General features: G+C 50.7%; 1 protein-coding gene across 5 annotated transcripts in view; it reads right to left on the bottom strand.

The window, feature by feature from the left end:
- Sipa1l3 (signal induced proliferation associated 1 like 3) overlaps nt 1–23,297 on the bottom strand; it is a 257,269-nt gene that overhangs the window by 90,914 nt on the left and 143,058 nt on the right. For all 5 annotated transcript variants that reach the window (XM_029556583.1, XM_029556584.1, XM_008853891.3 and 2 more), the window contains 6 exons: nt 21,348–23,137; nt 15,659–15,789; nt 6,525–6,713; nt 5,494–5,668; nt 4,355–4,458; nt 967–1,124 (listed from right to left, as the gene is read on the bottom strand). In XM_029556583.1, coding sequence (XP_029412443.1) covers nt 967–1,124; nt 4,355–4,458; nt 5,494–5,668; nt 6,525–6,713; nt 15,659–15,789; nt 21,348–22,830 — 2,240 coding nt within the window. In that variant the 5' untranslated portion in view covers nt 22,831–23,137. The remainder of the gene's footprint in view (nt 1–966; nt 1,125–4,354; nt 4,459–5,493; nt 5,669–6,524; nt 6,714–15,658; nt 15,790–21,347; nt 23,138–23,297) is intronic.

The following is a 23,297-nucleotide window of genomic DNA, read 5'->3' as shown; positions in this document are numbered from 1 at the left end:
CTGCTTTGAACTTGCCAAGTAGCTGAAGATAGCCTAGTATTTCTGACACCCCTCCCCCTATCTCTCAAGTGCTGGCATTACAATGTGCCACCATGCTTGTTTTATGAGGTGCTGAAGATCGAACTCAGGACCCTGCATGCTAGGCAAATGTTCTGTGAAACTGAGCTACATTTCCAGTCTAACCAAGTTTCTTCCCTAGATCTGTAGCTGGGAAGATGTTGTTAAGCTCCATCCAGGACCATGGAGCACACCCCATTGTGCCACACACTGTACTGTGCCTCCCTGTGACGTGCCTTAGAGCCAATATATACAAATGCATTTTTCCTTGAGCCAGACTGAGGTACGTTTTCAATCCTTTACAGCAAAAGCTTCCAAGAAGGACAGGCCCTGATGGGAGCCAGGGTGAGGTGGGATTTGTGACAGCTCCCACTGGCCTCCCATCCCAGGCCTCTTGTGGGCATGTGGTATTGGGGGCCATACCTGTAACAGACACTCTCAGTACATGGGTTGTGGACTCGGACGATGATGAAGACATGCTGGAAGTGGGAGCGGATGTTCTTGGGAGTGAAAGGCAGTGCACCTGGCTCCTGGAAGATGATCGTCACGATGTCGTTCCCTATGTGCCGCTTCCTCAGCAGCTGGTAGCAGAGGGAGGAGAGGGAAGTGTCACAGGTTGGCTCTAGACCTATCCAGACAGCCTGGCGGACTCTCAACTCCCACCAGAGGGCGCATGTGAGCACAGGAGTCAGGTCTTGCCCCTCCCTGCTCAGGGCCCTCCTGGGCTCCACCTCACTGAGAGGAAAGGACAAAGCCTCCCTCCACAAGGCACCCCCTCACCTCACAGTTGGGGTACTCCTTCCCACACCTGCTCCGCTGCTCTTCAAACATGTCCCTGATGCCCCAGTGTCCTTTCCTTCCTCCTTAGTTCCTCGGGCCTTTGGGGTTTTCGATCATTCACAGCCCTACCTGTAACAGACACTCTCAGTACATGGGTTGTGGACTCGGACGATGATGAAGACATGCTGGAAGTGGGAGCGGATGTTCTTGGGAGTGAAAGGCAGTGCACCTGGCTCCTGGAAGATGATCGTCACGATGTCGTTCCCTATGTGCCGCTTCCTCAGCAGCTGGTAGCAGAGGGAGGAGAGGGAAGTGTCACAGGTTGGCTCTAGACCTATCCAGACAGCCTGGCGGACTCTCAACTCCCACCAGAGGGCGCATGTGAGCACAGGAGTCAGGTCTTGCCCCTCCCTGCTCAGGGCCCTCCTGGGCTCCACCTCACTGAGAGGAAAGGACAAAGCCTCCCTCCACAAGGCACCCCCTCACCTCACAGTTGGGGTACTCCTTCCCACACCTGCTCCGCTGCTCTTCAAACATGTCCCTGATGCCCCAGTGTCCTTTCCTTCCTCCTTAGTTCCTCGGGCCTTTGGGGGTTTTCGATCATTCACAGCCCATCTTCCAGACCCGCCCCACCTCCCTTGCATTTCTGCTTTCCTGCCCCTCCACCCCAAAGCTGACGGCCACATTTTGCACAGTGGCTTTCTCTCTCCTTGTTCCTTCTCTCTCTTCCCACTCAGGTGTCAGGGACAGAAAAAGGCTGACTTTGTTTTGGTTGCTGTCTGTGACTGTACCCTCAGTTCCCTGAACAGAGGGCACAGGGGGGTGCTTAGCACATCATATTTACTGAAGGAGAACTTGGGGTTGGAGGCCTTGGATCTGCTCAAGCCACGTGGAAAATGGCAGTGTCTGACCAGAGGCGTGGACAGGGCCAATTCTAGGTGGCCATCTCTCTTGGCTTTAGATGACCCAAGAAGTTGCGTCCACTCTCCTGTATTCATCTCTGAGCAACTGAGACTAGAATGTGTGTATTTAGTATCTTGCTTATTTGTTGAGATATGCGGCACTTTTTGGGTGGGGGAGAGGTTCTTATGTAGCTTTGACTGGACATAAGCTCACTAAATAGCTGAGGACAACTTTCAAACCCCTGATCCTCCTGCTCCTCCTCCTGAGTGCTAAGATTACAGAAGTTCACTACCATGACTGACTTTTTTAAAAATATGTAATTTTATGCCAGGCGTGGTGGCGCATGCCTTTAATCCCAGCACTTGGGAGGCATCTCTGGTCTCCATAGTGCTTCCAGGCCAGCTGGGGCTACGGGGAGACCCTGTCTCAAAAAGGCCAAAAAAAAAAACAAAAAAACAAACAATCAAAAATAACTTTATTAAATTTTTTTTGATTTATTCTTATTTATTATTATGTGTATGTGTGTTGCCTGCATGTGTGTAAGTGCACTCGTGTGTTCAAGCCTATAGAGGCTGGAAGAGGGCATCAGAGCCCCTGGAACTGAAGTTATGGGATAGCTCTTAGCCACCATGTGGGTGCTGGGAACTGAACTTGGGTCCTCTGCAAGAGCAGCCAGCACTTTAAAAAATATATATATACATTTTATTTATTATTTTTCTTTTATGTGTCTGAGTGTATTGCCTGCATTTGTGTGTGAATGCACCCGTGTCATGCAATGCTGTGGAGGTCAGAAGATGGCTTCAGATTCCCCTGGAACTGGAGTTAAGGATGGTTATTAGCCGCCATGTGGGTGCTGGGAATTGAACCTGGGTCCTTTGCAAGAGCAGTCAGTGTTCTTAACCGCTGAACCATCTCTCCAGCCCCATCAGCCAGCACTTTTAACCACTGAGTCATCTCTCCAGCCCCAGTTTTTATTTTTTTGAGACAATCTTTCTAAATCATCACCCAGGCAGGCCTTGAACCTATTCTGTAGTCCTGACAGACTGCCAATCCCCCCTGTCTCAGCCTACTGAATAGCTGGGATTATAGGCATGCACCACTCGATCCAGCCTGCCCTTTGTTTCTTTCTATGTCTGAATTACATGGATGAAGTTGCTAAGGACCTGCTTCCTGTGGTTGATCCCGTATAAGAGTCAACTCCCAGTCACATCTTAAATTCATGACCTCGTTGAATCTCCCCCAAACCCTGAGCAGCAGTAACTCAATCTTCACAATGGGGAAAATGCAGCTCAGGGAAGTTAAAAATGTCCAGCCTGATGTCATGCAGGGATGCATGAAATAGCAGGATACCAGTCCACTTCTATTGGCCTCTACAGGACAAGCTGCCCCCAGCTCAAAACTCAGGAACAGGCCCCCTATGTCCTTAGAGTGCCTCATGCTCTGGGCCCATGTATGGAAGCATACTCCTTTCCCAAGGCCCATTAGACATAAGCATGACCATGCTGCCACTGGGAGGAGGGACTGGAGGCTCAGCAAGGTACCATCACTGACCTGAGGTCATACAGCTCAGACTCAGGTCTAGTCAGGTCTAGAACTCAGACTCAGGCCTATTCTCAATACCAATGCTCCTGAGAGCAAGTTACTAGGGTAACCTTAGAAAAGGGCTCATAGCTGACTAGTTTTATCTACAGAATCTACAGTGTGACCTGAACTAATGGAAAAAAAAAACCCTACTTTCTAAATGCTCACTACTCTGGGTTTCTGGTCATTAGAAAGTCCAGAGAGCTGCCCCCTGGGCTCAGTCTGCCTGGGAGGAGCTGGACACACCAACAGCAGCACCCCCTTCTCTTGGCCACATCCACTCCTCTGAGAGAGTACCTCCCTGGCACCTTACCCACTGGCCTCCTCAGGATGGCCCATACTTCAGGCTTGGCTAATGGGCTCTCTACATCCCCACCCCAGGACTGACATGTGAGTGGTTCAGAAAGACTCAGGCCAGGGAGAGGAAGAATGTGTTGTCAGGGACAACTGAAGGCTCAGTCTCTTTCCTCTGGTGTGGCTGAATGATAGGATGATAGCATGGATCATGGGGGGCCATCTTTGCCATTACTAAGAAGACCTCTGAATGAGGCCGCTATACAGTGAAGTGGAGGCAGAAATAGAGAGGATTCCTGTACTGTTTGAGGCCCTGGATCCAGCCATACCTAAAACCAGCATCTCCCAGAACCGTAGGTTATATAACCCAATCCTATGCCTTGCTTATGCCAATTTGGTTTGAGTTTGTTGTCAAATGTTGTTAAGTCACTTATTCTTCTCTTTCATAAAACTGGCGTTGACTCAGGAGATTGAAGGGGAGATGATGGGGTAGTTAACGGTAAGCAGGGTGGCCAAGGATGAGCGGGAAGAGCTGGTTCCACACAGGCATCAAACCACACCTGGTGTCGTCTTCCAAATAATGGGGAAATGACCCTGTTACCTAGTTTCTCCAAGGGCCAACTGGAGTCACAGGACCATAGGAGAGCTATCATTGTGCAGAAGGACTGGTAAGTGGCCACCAGTCATGAGGAGGGTGAACACGTTGGGACCAACTGTGTGCCAACTGGGGACCACTGACCTGCTGCCTGTTGTTGGGGGTGTAAGGGAGCAGGGTGGAGACGTGGAACATGATCTCGTAGTCCTGGTACGTCGTGTAGAGGGAGTGGGTCCCCGTGGAGTCAGCTGAGACAGAAACACCAGTTAGTACCACAGCTCCAAAGCCTCTGGGCTTCTGCCATATTCCACAGGCCATCTGCTAGTTTCTAACTTGATGTTTCTACTTAAATCCAATCTTTAAAAAGGAAGTAAATTTAGAAAAAAGGAAATTTCCCATTATATGAGTTTTTGAGACAAGGTCTTACTATGTACTACAGTCCAGGCTGGTCTTAAGTTAATATTCTGACTCAGCCTCCCAAGTGCTGGGATTACAGCATGCACCATCACACCTGGTCCTTTGCTTTTCTTTAGAGTTTACTATATGAAAACAAATCCTCAATACATCCCTATGCTTTTAAAATACTTGGCACATAAGAGTATGCATCCTGTGATACATGCTCTTGGGAGACTTGCTAGTGTGACAGGTGGGCCTCACCAGGCAGCCATGTCCTTGCCATGCAAGTATCACACAGTCCTGTGGCACTTCCTACAGGTGCCTAGGCTATGCCTGGGCCCCATACCTCTTGCTCATGGTGGTGCTCACAGAACATCCGTCTAGGAGTGCAACTGCTGAGTCAGACTGGAGGGCTGCCTTCCCAAGAACACGCTGTGCTGCTTGCCTCGGTGGGGGCACTATTTGCATTCCCACCAGTCATAGCCAAGAGCTGCCACTGGTCTGCATCCTCGCCTTGCACCAGACCTGAGCTTCTGCTGGCCAGGCAGACAAGCAGGCAGCTCCCCAACACTTCAGTAGTCCCCACTGTTTTTAATTTTGTTTGTTTGTTTGTTTGTTTTTTTGGTTGCACTCTGGAGTCATATCTCCCCACCCTCGCCCCAATCCCACTTACTTAAAAAATTTTTTTTTATTATTTTTATTTTATGTGTATGGGTGCACATATGTAAGTGTACCCATGTCATGCAATGCCTGTAGAGGTCAAAAGAAGGCATTAGGGCCCCTGGAACTGGAGTTACGGACAGTTGTTAGCTGCCACACGGGTGCTAGGAATTGAACCCGGGTCCTCTCAACTGCTGAGTCATCTCCCCAGCCCCAGCCCCACTTACTCTTGACATCCAGCTGGGCTGCGTACTTGGTGAAGCCCTTCAGGCAGACCTTCTCGCCCAACAGGGCCATGAACTCCTCAAAGGCAGGGCCAGCCTCCTCATTGTTGTACATCTCCTCCTCTGAGCTCTGGCCAGCCTTGCAGTACAGGATGCCAACCTTGTGCTTTCGGCACAACTGTGGAGGGGAGAGGTTCCAAGATGGTGTGTAACAGGTACCAGGAGGCCCTGTTGAGATAGGAATGTCTGTTTGCTACTATAGTATTTAGATCATCTGGGAAGTAAAAAGAAATTGGAGAACATTGGGCCTATATCTAAGACCTAAATTCAGATATTTAGGTGAGAGAGAGAGAGAGAGAATATGAATATGAATATGAATATGGGACAAAGCGAGTGCTGAGACCAAGCACTGCTGAGACCACTTGGGAGGTCAAGCCACAGCCAGAGGGAAAGAAACGGTGTGGGTCATGTCTCAGCTGAGCCTCCTTTCCAGAGAGGCACAGGAAGGTATCCACACCACTGGCTGTCTCTGCACGGCTCTGTGTGTGATGTTTTCAAAGCAGAACTGGGTGCCACAGCTGATTTCCTATTGGGGGGTAGCTGGGCGTGGGCCAAATGGGGCCATAGCGGAACCCATGCAGCTTGGGGCTATGTCCTGTGCTTTTATTGAGAGCTGTATAACCAGGCTGGTTTCAGGTGTCCCTGATTCCCCTGGTCCCTGATATCTGACTGAAGTGGGGGCAAATCGGGGACTTGAGAAACCGAATCTCAGCTACTTGGGGTCTACACATGGTTGGAAGTTCAACAGTAATAATGGGGGCTGTAGGATCCACCCCCCAAACCTTGCGGTGTCAATCTCATTCCCAGGCTGTTTCTATGGCCCTGCTCGTTACCCCTACAACTTGCTAAGAGCTCCCTTCCTGTTGCTCAAGCTAGCTTAAGTGGATTTCTGTTACATGCTAAAAACACAGTGATGGAGACAGAAGGAGCAGTTGGGAGGAGAGCCGCGGCTGGGTCCCGGCACCCCAGCTCACCCCTTGCTCGTCAAGCTTCAGCAGCTGTTCCGTGACCTTGGGAGTGTTGAGGGCCAGTCGCAAGCAATGGATGTTGAGCTCTGGGATGACATATTCCAGTGCGTCCTTCAGGGGAAGGCCCCGCCCCGTGCCGTGCTTCGTGGCTGTGGGTGTGGCATCCTCCAGGATGGAGCCCCGAAGGGTGATGAGCTGCTCAAAAGACAGAAGGGATGGTCAGCGGCTCTTAGTGCCTCGAGAAGGGCTGTAGTACACAGAGCTCAAAGACACGCGTAGCTAGGTGTGGTACACGTCTGTAATCTAGGCACTGTGGAGGTCAGGACTAGTCAGTTTTGAGGTTGAGGCCAGCCTGGGCTGTATAGGGAGATCCTGTCTCAAAAAAGGCAAAACAGGTTAGAGAGATAGCTCAGAAGTTAAGGGCACTGGCTGCTCTCGCAGAGGACATAGGTTCAGTTCCCAGCACCCACATGGGAGCTAACAGTCCCTAACTCTAGTTCCAGGGAATCTGACGCCTTCTTCTGTTCTCTGTGGGCATCACACAACATGGATGCACTTATATGCATGCAGGCAAAACACTCATACACATAAAATAAATATCTAAATATTTTTTTTTTCTTTTTGGGACAGGGTCTCCCTGTAGCCCCAGCTGGCCTGGAACTCACTATATAGATCAGGCTGGCCTTGAACTCACAGAGATCCTCCTGCCTCTGCCTCCCTAGCTCTGGGATTAAAGGTGTGCACCAGCATGTCTGACTGAGACCCTGTTTCAAAAAACCAAAACCAAACTAAGCAAAAAATAAATGGGAAAGTCAGAAAAGTGTAGTGGGGTGTTAATAGTTCTGAAGCAGGATTCAAACTTGCTATCTCTCTTCTGTGATCCTGACCCAGTGAGCCTCAACTTCTTCTGTGGGACAGAATGTACAGTGACTGTGAAGGGGAACTGGGAGGCTGACAGGATGGGTAAGGCGTTGTTCTCTGTTTAGTACACACTGGTGGCTATCCCCTGTGTGCCGATCTATTCCAAGTGCAGAGAGCAAGCAAAGCTCTCATTTTGGGTGCTAATGGGTGGGGAGATGGAACTGCAACCAACAAAATCAGCTCCATGAGGAAGGGCCTTTACTGTCCTTATTGTGATAACATTATTTCATAGATATGTTTACCGTACATCCTCACATCAAAGATCTGCCCGCCTGGGAGATTGATGGCAGCTTAGATCTTGAACTCATTTTTAACCAGTGTCATGAAAAAAGAAATCATTATCAGGGACTCAGATTTGGTCAGTCTAGGGTGGGGTCCGGCATGTATCTGCCCATGTACATGTGTCTCTGTGTATAGTGTAAGTATACACATGTTTAATTCCTTTGATTCTGATATGCTGTAAAGGTTGAAAACCTGTTGTCAAAGGCCAGCTCATGCCTCTTCCTCCAATGTTACTACTTCCCAAGCTTTCCCTACAGCTTGAAACCAGCTCGAGGCAAGGAGAAATGCCCTTCGCTCAGGACTTTCCACTGGTGCATGTATTCCTGCTGAGGACATCAGTGTGAAGACGAAACATTTGAATTGAGTCCTGATGCTCCTACCTGACTTCTTTTTTGTTTTCTTTGAAACGAGGTCTAGTTATGTATCCCAGGCTGGCCTGGAACTTGCAGGGACCTTCCCGTCTCGGCCTTCTGAGTGCTGTGACTATAGACAGGCAACACCAAGATGGGCTCAGGATACTTTTTTTTTTGTATAGTCTACATATACAGAAGTGTATAGCACATAAAGAAAGGATGAGGGAAGGCTCAGAGGATGAGTGCCTGGTCAGTCACCACTCAGGCCAAGAAATGCATTTCCTGAAGCCTTCAGACTTTCAGTGCTCGAGTTTATTCCTGCCTACTTCTGGGCTTCATGAAGCTTTATCTTTTTAGCAGGAGCATGGGGTGCTTTGGATGAAATCATGGGCTCCTAGGTAAGTGCTCTAACCTTGAGCCACATGCCTGTTGGCGGTTTGGATTCTTCTGTTTCTTGGTATCTTCTTGCCCCTCCCTTTTTTTTTTTTTTTTTTTGAAACAGGGTCTCTCTAGAGCCCCAGCTGGCCTAGAACTTACTATGTAGACCAAACTGACCTTAAACTCTCAGAGATCTGCCTGCCTCTACCTCCTGAGTGCTGGGATTAAAGGGGTGTGTTACCACCCCCCCTTTTTTTTTTTTTTGAGTCAGGGTCTCATGTAGCTCAGGCTGTCCTCAAACTCCTGATTCCTGATTCTCTTGCTTCTACCTCCTGACCATGCTGAGATTACTGCTGTGTGCCACCTCACCTGACCTTTCTCTCTATTTTGAGAAAGGGTCTCATTCTATAGTGTAGACTGTCCTTGAAAGACAGTCTCTTAACTCAGCCTCACAAATGCTGGGATGACAGGGGTGTGTCAACATGCCTGGTTTGGTTTCTTTCTGAATGCTGTGTGCATGGATTCCACCATGTTGTGAGAGGCTGGCGTCTGTGCCACCCTGGATTTAATCCTTCCTAGGGCTGCTGAGCACAACTGCTTCCTGGTATTTGACAACTGTGAACAGCGCTTTCGGAACATCCACAGAGGCACCTCTTGGTGCACATGAACACATTTCCTTTTGGGTTTTTACCTAGGAGACAAATTGCTAAATCACCCAGACATGCTAATCTCCAGTTTTATTAAAACTGCCAAACACTTTTCCAAGTAGTTGTTCCGATTCATACCTGGCTAGTCCTGAGAGCCCCTGCAGCCAAGTCCTTCTGACACTAACTAGCTTCTAGCCACCAGGCTAGGCCACATCCTAGGCTAGGTAGAGCAGGTGGAAGAGGCAGCAAGAATGCTCAGAAAGCTCCCCTCCCCCATACCATAAGAAAAAAAAAATCCCTCCAGAGCCTGTTCCAAGCATCCCAAATATGCTTGGAACTGCGGTTTAAACAGATCACTGTTAACTGCAAAAACATGCTCTCCTAAGTCAACAGACACATGAGGCAGCAAAAGCATGCTATGATTTTGCCACCGGGTACACAGCCCATCCTTGCCAAACAAGACCCTGTGTGGAAGGGAGTGATCTCACGGTTGGGAGTTCCCAGTTCTGACTTTGGTCATTAACAAACAAATCTTGCTTATCATAAACAAGGTGGGTGTGAAACATGGGGCACAGGGATGATGTCAGGCACTTTACTGTCTGGGTGGCCCTGGGTTTCATTAACTCACCCACAGGATCAGCGTCTTTTGGTCACTGTTCCACAGTGCCCTCTGCTGGAGCCAAGGGCCAGTGCAGAATAGGAACCATTCTGCTCCGGAGACATCAGGCCCTGGTCACTACTGGCCTGAGGCCATGCACTTGAAGAGCTCCCAGTTCTTCCAAGGCCAGAGGCAGAGAAGCAGGGCACTGGCAGGGCATGAGAAGCTGCCTCTCTCTACATGGTCCTGTCCCTGTCACCTCCCACCCCCGCAGGAGCCCCTCTGGGTCTCCCTACACACCCCACTGCCAGCCCATTGTCTCTGAAGCAGCTGGAGTGGATCTGCTGTGAACCCTAGGACATCTGGCATCTTTACAAACCAAGTGAGCTATAAAAGGGATATAGTGCCACACAAGCCAAGGGGGTGCCTATCTGTGAGAGTGAGTCTTGGTGCTTGACCCACATGCATGCTGGGTGCTCTCTTTGTGCTGGGTGGTGGCTGTACCCCTCAGGACTTCTGGGATGGTGCTTGGGGGACTGTCAGCCTGTGTTCAAATCCCAGGTTTACCCACTCCCTAGCGCTGTCCGTGAGCAGGTCACTCAATTTCTCAGACTGTTCCTCATTTTTTTCTTCTCTCCCTTTTTGGATTTTGAAACAGGGTCTCATGGAGCCCAGGCTGGCCCTGAACTGGCTATGTAGCTGAGGTTGGTCTTGAATTCCTAAGCCTCCAATCTCTACCTCCCAAGTGCTAGGATTACAGGTGTGTACCCCCACACGTGGCTCATTTTGGTTTTTGAGACAGTGTTGCTATGTAGCCTTGGCTAGCCGGGAACTGTCCATCTTCCTACTTTAGAATCTCTCGTTTCCTCAATGACAAAATGGGGGTAAGAATGCCTACCTTGCTCAGATGTGGAGGTGCACATCTGTAATCCAAATACTCTGGAGACTAATACAGGATTGAGAGTCCCAGGTCAACCTGGGCTACACGAAGAATCCAGTAAGAAACTGTACACACAGCGTTTACCACTGTATCTGGAATACAGCGAGTGCCAGCTACTCCTACATGCAGATACGGGCAAGTTTATAAAGCCACACAGAAGTCAAAAACTTTAAATGCTTTAAGGAAGAAGCTACAGTTCCCTTCCCACCCACCTGCAACAGTATGCTTTGGGGATACAGGGAGTTATATGCACAAAAGCAGATGTGTTTACGGATCACATGTGGGTCCCCCCTGCAACCCCAGTAGTTGATCTTTCTTCTTAGTTAAGACTTTCCTCTTTCTACTTTATATATTTATATATCCTTGAAAATCTAACAATCAATATTTGGTGTATTTTTTGAATACTGAAGAAAAACTGGTAAAGAAAATAAACTTTCAAACACCTAAGTCTTATGAAGCCTAACTGGCTGTGGTGGCATTGCCTGTAATAATCTCAGCACCGAGGAGGCTGCGGCAGGGGTTGTGAGTTCCAGGCCAGTCTGGGCCATACGGGGAGGCCCTGCCTTAAAAACCAAAATAACAACAACAAAACCCTAAGGTCTGTCAAAAGTCCCCATCTGCCAGGCTGAGAGTGCGACGGGCCAGATGGTCTCAGGCTGGCTGGAGTGTCATGTGCCAAATGAGAAATGCTGGCATGGGGATGGCATAGGGCAGCCCTGGCTTAGGCTTGTCCAGTTGATGGTTTAGGTGTGTAGTGCCTGAGCCCAGCCCCGAGTCTGTTCCTGCTTCAGTGGGAAGCTGGGTCCTTCCAAAACTCCTACCCCATCTGCTGGGAGACATGGGTCCACTGGAGCCTGTCTGCTTGGTGGCTGGGGGTAGCCATCTGGGACAGGCCATCTGGCCAGCTTGGAAGGTAGCCTGGGTCCTGGTTTATAGGGGCCTGAGGTGTGTATGTGTGGACAGGAAGATAGAGACCTGCCTATGAGCTCCCCAGTATAGCCTCTGCCCTCCTGAAAGAGTGACAGCCATCACAGGCTGTCAGACCTGGCAGGATCCAGCTATTTCCTGCTCTGGAGCCTGTGGAGCCACTTCCCACACAAGAGCCCATTCCCACCTTTCACGGCACAGCCCAAAGCCTATTTTACAGATGAAGAAACCCAGGTCTCCATAAATGAAAAGTCTATCCAAGTCATGTGGCCAGTGAGGGGCAGCACTGGACACGGCCCAGGAGTTTCTGATTCTTGAGTCTGAATTCTAACTCAGTCTGACAGGCACTGGGGGATGTGGATAGGGGCCCGGCCTTAGAAGCAGGGCACCCTAGGGCCATGTCATCCTGCTCTGCCACTGTGTGACTCTGAAAAGGCCATTTTCACCCTGGCTCCAATGTCCTAATCCGTGGAATAAGACAATGGGACCCCCATGGGAAAGAAGAGAGAGACCTAAGGCAGGAATGTGCAAGCCTGGCAACACTACTACACTGAAAGCTTCAGTGGACGACTCTGGGCTGCCGTGTTGATCTATGCAACCCTCTGCTCTGTTTCTGGGATGGGAGGGCACCAGGAAGAAGTAAGGCAAGCCTTGTAGGCCACTGCGTTCCTTCCAACTCACAGGGTAGCTCTGCAAGGGCTAGGGCCCAGGGCTGGGTCTGCATGTGAGAGCAGAGAAAGGCTTGCTTGGGCAGGGGTAGGGGGTGGAGGGGGTAGTGGTGGTGAGACTGAGTAGAATTAATTCTGCAGCTTAGGCTGGTCTTGAACTTACAGCCACCAGCCTCAGTCTTCCGAGTGCTAGGATTACAGGTGTGAGGTACACACTAGCTCCTTGAGGTCTTGGATGCCTTCTTCACAGTGCTTCCTCCCTGGACCATCCTGTCTGAAGATCTGACCACGTCCATAGTCACCCGCCTCCCTGTGGAGTCTTCCACCTCATCACTATGCACCCCAGCACAGGTTATGAGGATGTGCAGCACTCTTGTGTAGCACTGTTGTCTTTCCCCAAGAGTGCAGTCTATAAGCCCCTTTGAGGCTTAGTCATTGCTACACCCCCAAAGCCCTGCTTAAGGCTGGGGAAGTGGTGGTGTCTGGTGAATCTCAATAGGATGATGCATCTCAGACCCATGGCCATGAGACCAGGGCTCCAGGAGCAGGATCGGGCTGAAAATGGCAAGGAACAGTTTAGAAAAGTTGTACCTTGATCTGGTCGCTAATAAACAATGAAGTGTCATGGCCCTCAGCACATGTGATGTAGTCTGTTCTTTAAAAAATTTTTTGTTGTTGTTGTGGCACACACCTTTAATCCCAGCACTTGAGAAGCAGAGGCAGGCAGATCTCTGTGAGTTCAAGGCCAGCGTGATCTACAGGCCAGCTGGGGCTACAGGGAAACCCTGTCTCAAAAAGACCAAAAATCAATCAATCAATCAATCAATCAATCAATCATTGTAGCATCCTGGGAGAGATGGCTCAGTTAAGAGCACTGACTGCTTTTGTAGAGGACCCAGGTTTAGATTCTAGCATCCATATGGCAGCTAACAACCGTCTGTAACACCAGTTCCAGGGGATCCAACACCCTCTGACCTCTGCAGGCATTGCATGACATGGGTGCACTTACATGCAGGCACTACATTTATACACATAAAATAAAATAAAAATCATCATAGGGACTGGGGATGTAACTCAGCTCAGCTGGTAGAATGCTTTCTTAGCCTGTACAAGGCTTGGGATTTAATGCCCAGCACTGCATAAACCAGGTAATGGTGGTACAGGCCTGGTAGAAGTGGAGGAATGAGGATCAGAAATTCAAGGTCATCTTGGGCCGCATAAGTCCAAGGCCAACTTGAACTACATGAGGCTCTGACCCCAAAATCAAAAAATTTGGAGCCATAGAGCTGGCCTAAGTTTTGTTCCCAATACTCACAATGGGTGGCTCAACTGCCTGTAACTCCAAGGGATCTGACACCTCCTTGTCTAGATTCCAGAGCACCTGCACTTGTGTGTGCATACTCACACACAGATGTACACATGTACAAATAATAAAGTAGAAAATAAACCACTAAGTTCATTCTATGTGGGGCTCAAGTGACACATGCCTATAAACCCAGCACTTGGGAGGCTGAGCCTGGAAGACTGCTGTTTGAGGCCAGCCTGAGCTTCAGACTGAGACCCTATTTCAAATACTCCATCTCCAAACTGAGTCAGGTGACTCCCGGAGGCAGGTGTGTTGGGTGGCCAGAGGACAGATAGACACCTGGCCCTGCTGTTTACTGGAGGGTCCTATGTGGTGTGTACGTGTTTTGTCATAAATGACAAGAATGCTGCCATCAGACAACTGATGAGACCATGGGACCGATGTGTGCTGGCACACACAATGACAGAACACCAGCCTGACACCCAGTGCAGAGCTGGTGTGCCGTGGCTTCCATGGCAGCAGAAATAGCATCTCACATGAGTACACACACTGGCTGATCATTTCACCAGCGGCTGCCCACCTGTCCTAATGCACTCTGATGCTGTGTGAGCTGTCAGCCCACAGTCTGCTTTGATGCTCAGCTGGCCAGAAGACTGAGCAGAGGTTGAGGCTGGCTGGGGAGACACAGGCCGGGGACTGCCTTCAGTCCGTGCACATAGTTTGGGGGCCTAAACTCCTTGGCTGCCAGGAGAGGAGTCTCTTGGGTAAGCTGAGGGTCCTCAGTGCTGCATCTGCCTGCCTGCCTGGATGAGCTCTAGGACTCTGTTGGTCCCAAACTCAGTCCACGGCAGTGGTAGCCTGCTGAGTTTCCATACCAGGGTGCAGGCCTGGCCCACAGGGAGCCCCAGTTTGGGGACCTGTCAGCTGATGTGCCTTTCGTGCCTTTCTGGAATTCTGACCGTCGTCACTTGCCACTGTTGTGTACGGGTTTTTTTTTTTTTTTTTTTTTTTTTTTTTTTTGTACTGCTGGGAACTGAACTCACGGAGGGAAGCAAAACAAATAAAAAAATCCCAGTACTTGGAAGGTAGAGGAGGGCCGATTAGGCATTCAAGGCCAGCTTTGGGTACAGTGAGTTAGAAGTCTTAAAACACTGTCTTAAAAACAAAGACAAAACAGAAACTGTTCCACCTTTCTGCAAGGATCTCCTTCTCCCTTGGGTGACTCCCATAGAACTGTCAATCTCGGAGCCAGGTGGTGGCCCTGCGCCTAGGGTGGAGCGTGCCCTAGATCTGGCTGGCTATCTCTCTCACCTCTTCTCACCCTGTCAGGGCCTGGCCCAGGGTGTGGGTGTGGGATCCACACAGAACCAATAAGAGAGCCTGTAGAACGAGTCATTCCTTCTGAATGGAAAGCTGGGATGATCCAGGTCTGCACGTTGGTCCCTTTCCCCAGGACTAGAGAGTGTGTGGTGGTGGCTAAAGAGAATGATGGCATTCACCGAGTAAAAGGAGGCAGAGGCAAGCTGAGCAGGGAAAGAGGAGGAGCCAAGTTCTGCTGTCTAACTGGAGGCTGGGACAAGCTGTGCCTACAGCAGGATTCACTCCTGATCTGTAGTTACACAGATCAGTGACTCTCTTTGTGTTGCTTTAAGCGAGCTAGAAACACATTTCTGTCCCCATTTATTCATACTTGTGTAGGAGCACCCCTAATATGCCTTCTTTCCTAGCTGCAGCTGATCTTTACTCCAGGGGTGGCCCAGCAGGCTCTCAATGTGGGAGGGGTGGTAGTTAGCAGTGGTCGTCAAGAGCTCGGAGCCTTCTTTAATTCTTGGTCCTGATTTCTCATCTCCCTCTAGTTTTTTATGCTCACTGGAGTTAATCTCCTACAAACAGATTTTGTAATCCTGGGCTCAAATTCTGGCTTGCCATCTTATTTGCCAAAACTCAAGTCATTTCTCGAATCTTAGTTTTTCCCTCTGTAAAATGGACAAGCTCACAGGATTGTGCTCCTGGGCCTCAGAGGACAGGCAGCAGGGAAGCCTCAGCCTGGAAGAGCCAGGTATGGGGATGTGAAGTTTTATTATCACTCACCCAGCAGGCATGTGGGAGCAGGGACCTACCTCTCGGGTCCGGAAGATGATCCGATACTGGTATTGAGGCCCGTGGTCCTTGTGGTCTTCCAGCTTCTCCCGCTTGATGCTCACGGCCACAGGTCCCAGCTTCTCATCCACACCGAAGTAATTGGCATGCTCTGAGAGAAGAGGGCAGGGGAGTGCAGTCAGCTATCTGGAAGGAGAGGGCCCTGCCCATGGCAGCCTTCTGACAAGGTGACATGAGTGGGATCATGGCCTCACATAAAATTTACTAATCTAAGTCCAATAGAGAAATCCTGAGATTAGCCAAAATCTGGCTCTCTGTCCCAACTAAGTCATAGACCTTTGCTGAGCCTGGACTCTGATGCCACTAGAACTCAGAGGTGGTATGTGAGGGTGAGACCACAGCTGTGGAAGGCTTGGTACAGTGCACAGTGAGTCATCAACTCAGCACCCAAGATTATTAACGTGGGCTCTGTTAGTGGTTTGCCTGGTTTAGTTCCCATTAGCCGCTGTAAGGCGGTTAAGTCTTGCGCCCAGGGAGTCTCCTGCCAGTCCAAATCCGGGGTGAGATTAGACACAGGAACCCAGCCTGGTCACATGACAGCATTCTCAGCAGTCAAATGGGCTCACCAGTGTGAGGACTGAGTTGGCATGACACCAGGCTGGCCGCACAGGAAGCACACAGCTTAAATGTTGGCTGATTAGTGGCCCAGGCCTTAGATCTGCTCAGGCCCTGACTCAGACCCCTAAGCTTCAGCTGTATCTGATCATGTATCTGCATTCCTAGGTAATGGAACTGCTATTCCTTTCTCCTGAGAGGGACCACCTAAAGTGAGCCAGGGAGCATTCTCCTCCTCACCCCCAGCTATTTTCCTTTTTCCTAGATGCGCTGAGAACCCTGTCAGGAAACAGTTCTTCCTGATGTCCAACCCTAGTATTTTTTGCTTGTGGGCAGAACCTGCCTGCAACCTGTTTGACTTTAGTTCACAAAGTCAGCATCTAGCTACCACCAAAAATTCAGGAACATGGCAGACACCTTCTTGTTCCCACCCCAGTGTTCTGGATGTAACTGGGTTCCTGCTCTCAGGAGAATCTAAGGTTAACTCAAAATAACTGATGTGAATTAATCAGAATAGAATATCGTATGTGATTTCACCTTTCACTGTCCACCTCAGTGCAATTCTGGTTGGGGCATGTTATAATCAACCCCTTCTTCATGAGGTGGTGTGACTTTTCTTGAAGCAGCTATAGGCCTTGTTGGCTTTTTCTACCTAGGTATAAAGCTCAGCACCTTAGAAATCACAGTATATGGGGGCTGGAGAGATGGCTCAATGGTTATAAGCACTGGCTGCTCTTGCAGAGGACCCAGGTTCAGTACCCACATGGTGGCTGACAAGCATCTGTAACTCATTACAGGGGACAGAACACCCTCTTCTGGCCTTTAAGCATTGCACACCATGGGTACACTTACATACATGTAGGCAATACACTCATACACAAAAAATAAAAATAAGAAAAAATATTTTTAAAGAAGAAATCACAGCAAGTATTCAATAAACACTAAATTACTCATAAGTTTCCACGGTTACAAAGAAATCATTTGCGAAAAGATATTTTCAAAAAAAGTTATTTTGGACAATGTCTTATTATATTACTATTCTGAGTTGCCCTTAAACTTGCTATGAAGCTAAAGCTGGCCTCATACTGGAAATCCTCCTGCCTCAGCCTCCTTAACACTTGGATTAAAGGTATGTCTCACTCTGCTTGGCAGGAAATGGCCAAATGGTCTCCCCCTTTTGACTCTGCCACCTTTGTGAGGCGGGGTCTTACTGTGTAGGCAAGGCCAGTCTCAAACTAGAGATGCCATTGCCTTAGCCTGAGTGCTGGGATTATAGGTGTGTACTACCATGCCCAGCTTCTTGGTGAATTTTCAAACATGAAATGGCACTTTTCTTTCTTCTAGCAGGCACTTTTCGCCTTGGAATCCCATGTTATGGAATGGGATCCTCATGGTGCCTCATCAACCCTCTGTGGGCAATGGTCTGGACTTTGTATTTTCACCCCATTCACTGTCCTTCTCGCTGCTGGTTGGGGCATGGGATTCATTACAATCAACTCCTTTTCTCCTGTGAGTACAATCTGAGGGGTGAAATGTGTCACACAGCCAACAAGCTATGAGACAGTCCAACTCACAGGCTGTCTAACCCAAGACTGGCTCCAGAGCCCACCCTGAGCCCTGTGGAGGAACCGGCTGACAGCTGTTATATTTGGCCAGAACCATTTCTTTTGAGTGGTGCTGAGGATTAAGCCTAGAGCTCTGTGTGCGCTAGGTAGGTAAGCACCCTATTACTGAGCTATATCTCAACCTGAGGACACTGCTTTGAAAGTTTTGTGTATGTTGTATGCATATGTTTGTGTGTGCATGTGTGTATATACATGTGCATGGAGGCCTGAGGTCCATGTCAGGTGTTTTTCTTCATTGCTCTCCACCACATCTTTCTTTAAGACAGTCTCACCATGTAGCCCTAGCTAGTATGGAACCCACTATTTAGACCATGCTAGTATTGAACTCACTGAGATCTGCCTGCCTCTGCCCCGAGTACTGAGATTAAAGGCCAGTGCTAACATGCCTGACTTTTGTCTTATGTCCTGATACAGGATTTATCGATGAACCTGGATCTTGTCAATTTGGCTAGGTTTCAGCCAATGAGCTTTGGGAATCTGCCTGCCTCCGGCCTCCTCAGCACTGTGGTCACAGATATGCACTGCCACACTCTTCTACGTGTGAGTTATGCATCTGAACTCGGGTCCTCATGCTTGTGTGGCGGGCACTGTACTGCCTAGGCCACCTCTCCAGCCCCTTTAATGTCATTAAACTAATTATGGCAGATTTATTTATCTATTATTGACAGGTCTCAGGTATCTTTGGCTGACTTCAAACTCGTTATAGAGCTGAGAATGACCTTGAACTTCTGGCCTTCCTGCTTTCACCTCCGAAAGGCAGCAGTTACAGGTGTGTACCACCATGCTCAGTTTATGTGGTGCTGCCTGTGTGCATGCTAGGTAAGCACTTTACCAAATGAGTACATTCCCAGGCCCTATTTAAGAATTTATTTTTAAACCCACTCTCGAGAGGAAGGAAAAAAGCATGCATCCTAAAAACTGAAAAGTATGCATTTTTGTCCTTACCCTTTCTCCCTGTCTGAAAATGATGTGTGATAGCTGGAGCCCTGGCAGCTTTGGCCTGAGGGTGGTGGGGGAACAGGATGGGACCCATATGTTGAGGGCTGGAGGCCACCCTCAGAGGCTGGCTCTACACTGTTGCTGGAGAGTAATCACTTTAGCCCTGGGCTGGTGACTTTTAGCCTTTTTAAAAGAAAGATTTATTTTTATGTGTATAAGTGTTTTGCCTGCATTTAAGTAAACTTGTGCCATGTAATGCTTGCATAGGCTGAAAGAGGGCACCAGATCCCCTGGAACTGGAGTTAAGGACAGTTCGTAGCCGCCATGTGGGTGCTGGGAACCGAACCTGGGTCCTCTGCGAGAGCAGCTAGTGCTCTTAACCGCTGAGCCATCTCTCCAGCACACCTTTGGTCTTTTACACGAGATGTTCTAAACAGTAGTTATGAGCAATTCTCAATATAGTTGTCACAATTTAGAAATTAGAAGAGTTCACACTAGAAAAAAATCCAGGCACCTCTTCTTCGAGAAGTCTGCACCCTTGCTCTTGGTATGCTTTGCTCTTTCCCCAGTGCCTTTCCATTTTTAATGATCTTCAACTCTGATTTAAAACAAACTAAGCAGGGCTGAAGAGATGGCTCAGCGGTTAAGAACACTGGTTGTTCTCGCAGAAGTCCCAGGTTTGAATCCCAGCACCCACACGGCAGCTAACAACTGTCCATAACTCCAGTCCCAGGGGATCCAACAGCCTCTTCTGACCTCTGCGGGCATTGCACAACACGGGTGCACTTACCTACATGCAGGCAATACATGCATACACATAAAATAAAATAATAAATAAAAACAAATTTTAAAACAAACTAAGCAACCTGAATTTCAGGAGAATCTTAGAAAACTGGGAGTGCTGGCAACACTGGCCTGCTTTCCATCCTTCTCACATGTATGTGAATATGTCTATCTGTCTCTCTCTTTTGAGACAGGGTCTCATATAGCCCAGGCTGTTCTCAAACTGGCTACACAGCTAAGGATGGCTTTGAACTGATGATCCTCCTGCCTCCACCTCCCAAGTGCTAGAAATACAGGCCTGTGCCACCATACATAGCTTTCTCTTTCTTGCACAACAACAGTCAGCTGGAGCAGAGCAGGGGCTGCCTAGTGCCTGACAGACTTCCCTCTGTCGGTGGCCTGGGCCTCTGGCCTCTGCACCAGGCTGTGCTGCCTCCTGGGGCACCTGCACCAGGCACCCGATGATGTATTAAGTCCATCTTTCTGGTGTCAGCAACTCCACATCCACATGGATCCAGAGCTGGCCAGCATGTCCTCGTCCCCACTTCTGGGCTCCCACCCTGGACTTGTCACCAGCATCTATCTGTCTACCTCCTCCCCATTTCCCTCCTCCCACCTGGCCCCAGCAGGTAGCTGTCCACACATAACCAAAGGGAGGCTGTGAACCTGGAGTCAGAGGAGGGCAGAGTACTCTGGCTACATCTCACTCAGGGTAAAGGGGAGTTCTCCCCAAAGCCCAGAGTCCCACACGATCTGTCTTTGTCACCACTCTGCCTGGTCCTCACCACCCCCCCCCCCCCCCCCCCCCGCCCCCCCCCCCCCCCCCCCCCGCCCCCAGTCACCATTCCTGCAACACCAGTCTCCTCCTTATTGCATTTGCCGTTCCCTGTGCCAGAACACTGTTCCTGATATCCACCTCTCTCTCTCCTTCAATTCCTTCATAGCACCTGGAGGCCCTTCCTGAACATCTTGTACAGACCCTTCCTCCCCTTCGCCCATCACTACCCCCTCCCCACTGCACTCTTCTACCAGGCACTCAGCACTCTACCATGCCTTATATATTTTACATATTTATCTTGCTTTAGTGTCTAACTTACCCCTGGTATGTTCTCAATCTGGTATGCCCCCCACAGGTTCAGGTGTTAAAAAGCTTGGTCCCTAACTAGTGGTGCTATTTTGGGAGGTTGTGAAAACTCTGAGTGGGGCCTAGTTGGAGGAAGTAGGTCACATGGGAGTGACTTGGTTATACCTAGTCCCCAGTCCCTTCTCTGCTTCCTGCTTCTTGTGTGTGTGAGGAGCATCCTCCCTTCACACACTCCAGCCTCCACGATGTTGTTCCACCTCACCACAGCCCAGTGTCTACAATTGAACCCCCTGAAAAGTAAGGCAGGCAAAATCCTCCCTTGTTTCTATCAGGTGACTGGACACACCTACACAAAGGCAACACACCCTTAAGACACCGGTGCTGGGAGACCGTATTTTTGTTGGTACAATACCCACAGGTTCTAGAAAGTGCACGATGCACGCTGTATCAAGCCCACGTGTGCTGAATACTGTGGTTTTACCACCTCACATGATTAAGGTCTGTGGCCTGTTGGCCACGAATCCGGCACAGGGCTGAGTGCTGGGCGGCACCTCGGCTCACTGCTTCCTCCCAGGCACCGAGGGTACCTCCACTGGCTGAGACAGGGTGGAATGCACAAGCCCTGGGTACCGCAAAGACAAGCTGGGGCCCTGCCACCATCACCTTTGCCCACGAAGTAGTCCTGATAGTAGCGGGCGCCCAGGTCCACATGCTCAATGCTGTACTGCCGGGGTCGGCTCTGCGTCCTCTGCTGCTCCTTGGGCACCTCCAGCACTGAGATGCTGGCGTTGGTGCGGTGGGTGCTCAGGGCAGGCTCGACCATCTGGACGTCGCTGCTGCCCCCAGGGGAGCCCACCGAGGCCCTGGAGAAGCTCACGTTGCGCTCGCGCTCTCCTCCGATCTCGTTGCGGAAGTGTGGGCAGCTGAGCAGCAGGTCGTTGCTGGTGTCGTCCCCGAGGTCCTGCTCCAGGTTCTCTTTGCAGTTCAGGTCCTCGGTGCTGGTGAAGGCGGGGTCCAGGGACCCCAGGCTGTACGCTCTCGAGGCCGAGGCAGCCGAGGCGCCGGTGGTGGTGTTGCGCCGCTGGGCCACAGAGCCCCTGTTGGCCGCAGCCTCGTGGAGGTCGAACAGCATGCTCTGCACATCGAAGTGGGCGAAGCTCTTCTGGCAGACCCACGGCCGGCTGGCTTCCGGGGGGCTCCGGCCATCCTCAGTGTCTCCGGGGGGCCGCCCCACGTCGACCTCGGGCTTGCTGCTCCGCAGCTTCCGGAAGATGGAGGAGTCCAGCGTGTCTCCGCCGCCCAGGCCCCGCGGGGGCTTCTTCCGCACCTTCTCCTTCTCCTTGAACGGCAGGAGGCAGTCTTTGGGGGACGGGCCGTGGCGGGGGTCCCCCTTGGCGCCGCAGCCGCCCCCCGGGAGGAGGGTGCTGGGATCGGCCCGCAGGAGCTCGCTGAGGCTCTGCGAGCCCTGGGTCTCGGGCTGCTCACTGCGGAACTCGTTGAGGATGTCGAAGAAGCTCTGCTCCGGCACGCCCTGCACGTCGATGGAGGAGGTGCTGCCATACTCTCGGAAGAGGGGCAGCACCCCTGCATGCCGGGTCCCTCGAGTCTCCCCAGGGTCCTCCGCATCACACTCGCTGAGGGTGATCTCGCTGCTGCTCCGGTGCCGCAGAGGGAGGAAAGCCCTGCCCGGGGACCGGGGCCACCCGTCCTGGAATTCGACATCTTTGGACCTTCTCCTGGAGAGTCGATGGAAGGCTTTAGACCCCGAGGAAGCTGGGGTGCTGGCGGGGAGCTGTCCATTCTGTAGGTTCCTCATGGCATGGGCTGCCTTGGTGGCTTTCACACCATCTGTGTCCTGGGAGGGACTGGGGTTGCTCTGTTCTCTCAGGGCCTCTCGCTTGGGTGGCCAGTCGGCCACTCGGGCGCGTACCCCCATCTTGGGCATGGCAGGGGTAGTGGGGCTGGGGCGGGTGGTGGCGGTGGCTGGGCTCTCACCAAGAGGCTGGGACATGCTGCCGTTTTGGGCCCAGAATCCCAGGGGAGTGTAGTCCCCCGGATGGGGCCCAGGGAGGATGTCGCCGCCCCTGGCCCCACAACTGGCTGCCAGGTCCACACCATCATTAGGAAGGGGCCGATAGGTGGTCATAGTCCTTAGGCGCTGGAGCTCTGCTGCCTCCGGAAGCTGTGGTACAAATCTATGGGGTCCCCTGGCCCTCAGCCATTGTTCAACTCGGCCAGTCTTGGGAGGAAGGGTGCTGGCTCCCTTAAGTGCACGTGAAAGCTGTGAGCCTGTAGAGTCGAGTTCTTCACCATCGCTGTGGCCAGCGGTGCCAGCACAACCTCGGGAGGCAGGTGCTGTCCCGGGGTCTCTAGGTGTACTGGCTCAGCAGGGCAGAGGGAGCAGCGGCTCCTGGCTGGGGCCCTTGGGTAGTGTGGGCGTCTTCCCAGCCATGCTGTAAGGAGAAAAGAAAGAAGAGAGATGTGAGAGGTGAGCTCTGTTCCCAAAGGTGGGAAATGTGGGGGGCGGGTGCGAAGAGCTTCACTCATTTGAAATAATTTTTTTTTGTCTTTTTGAGACATGGTCTCCTTGTAGCCCCAGCTGTCCTGGAACTA

Source organism: Nannospalax galili, unplaced genomic scaffold (assembly GCF_000622305.1).
Source record: "Nannospalax galili isolate Female #2095 unplaced genomic scaffold, S.galili_v1.0 scaffold886, whole genome shotgun sequence".
Taxonomy (NCBI): Eukaryota; Metazoa; Chordata; class Mammalia; order Rodentia; family Spalacidae; genus Nannospalax; species Nannospalax galili.
Note: the sequence above shows the minus strand (reverse complement) of the source record. Positions and strands in the feature narration are given on the sequence as shown.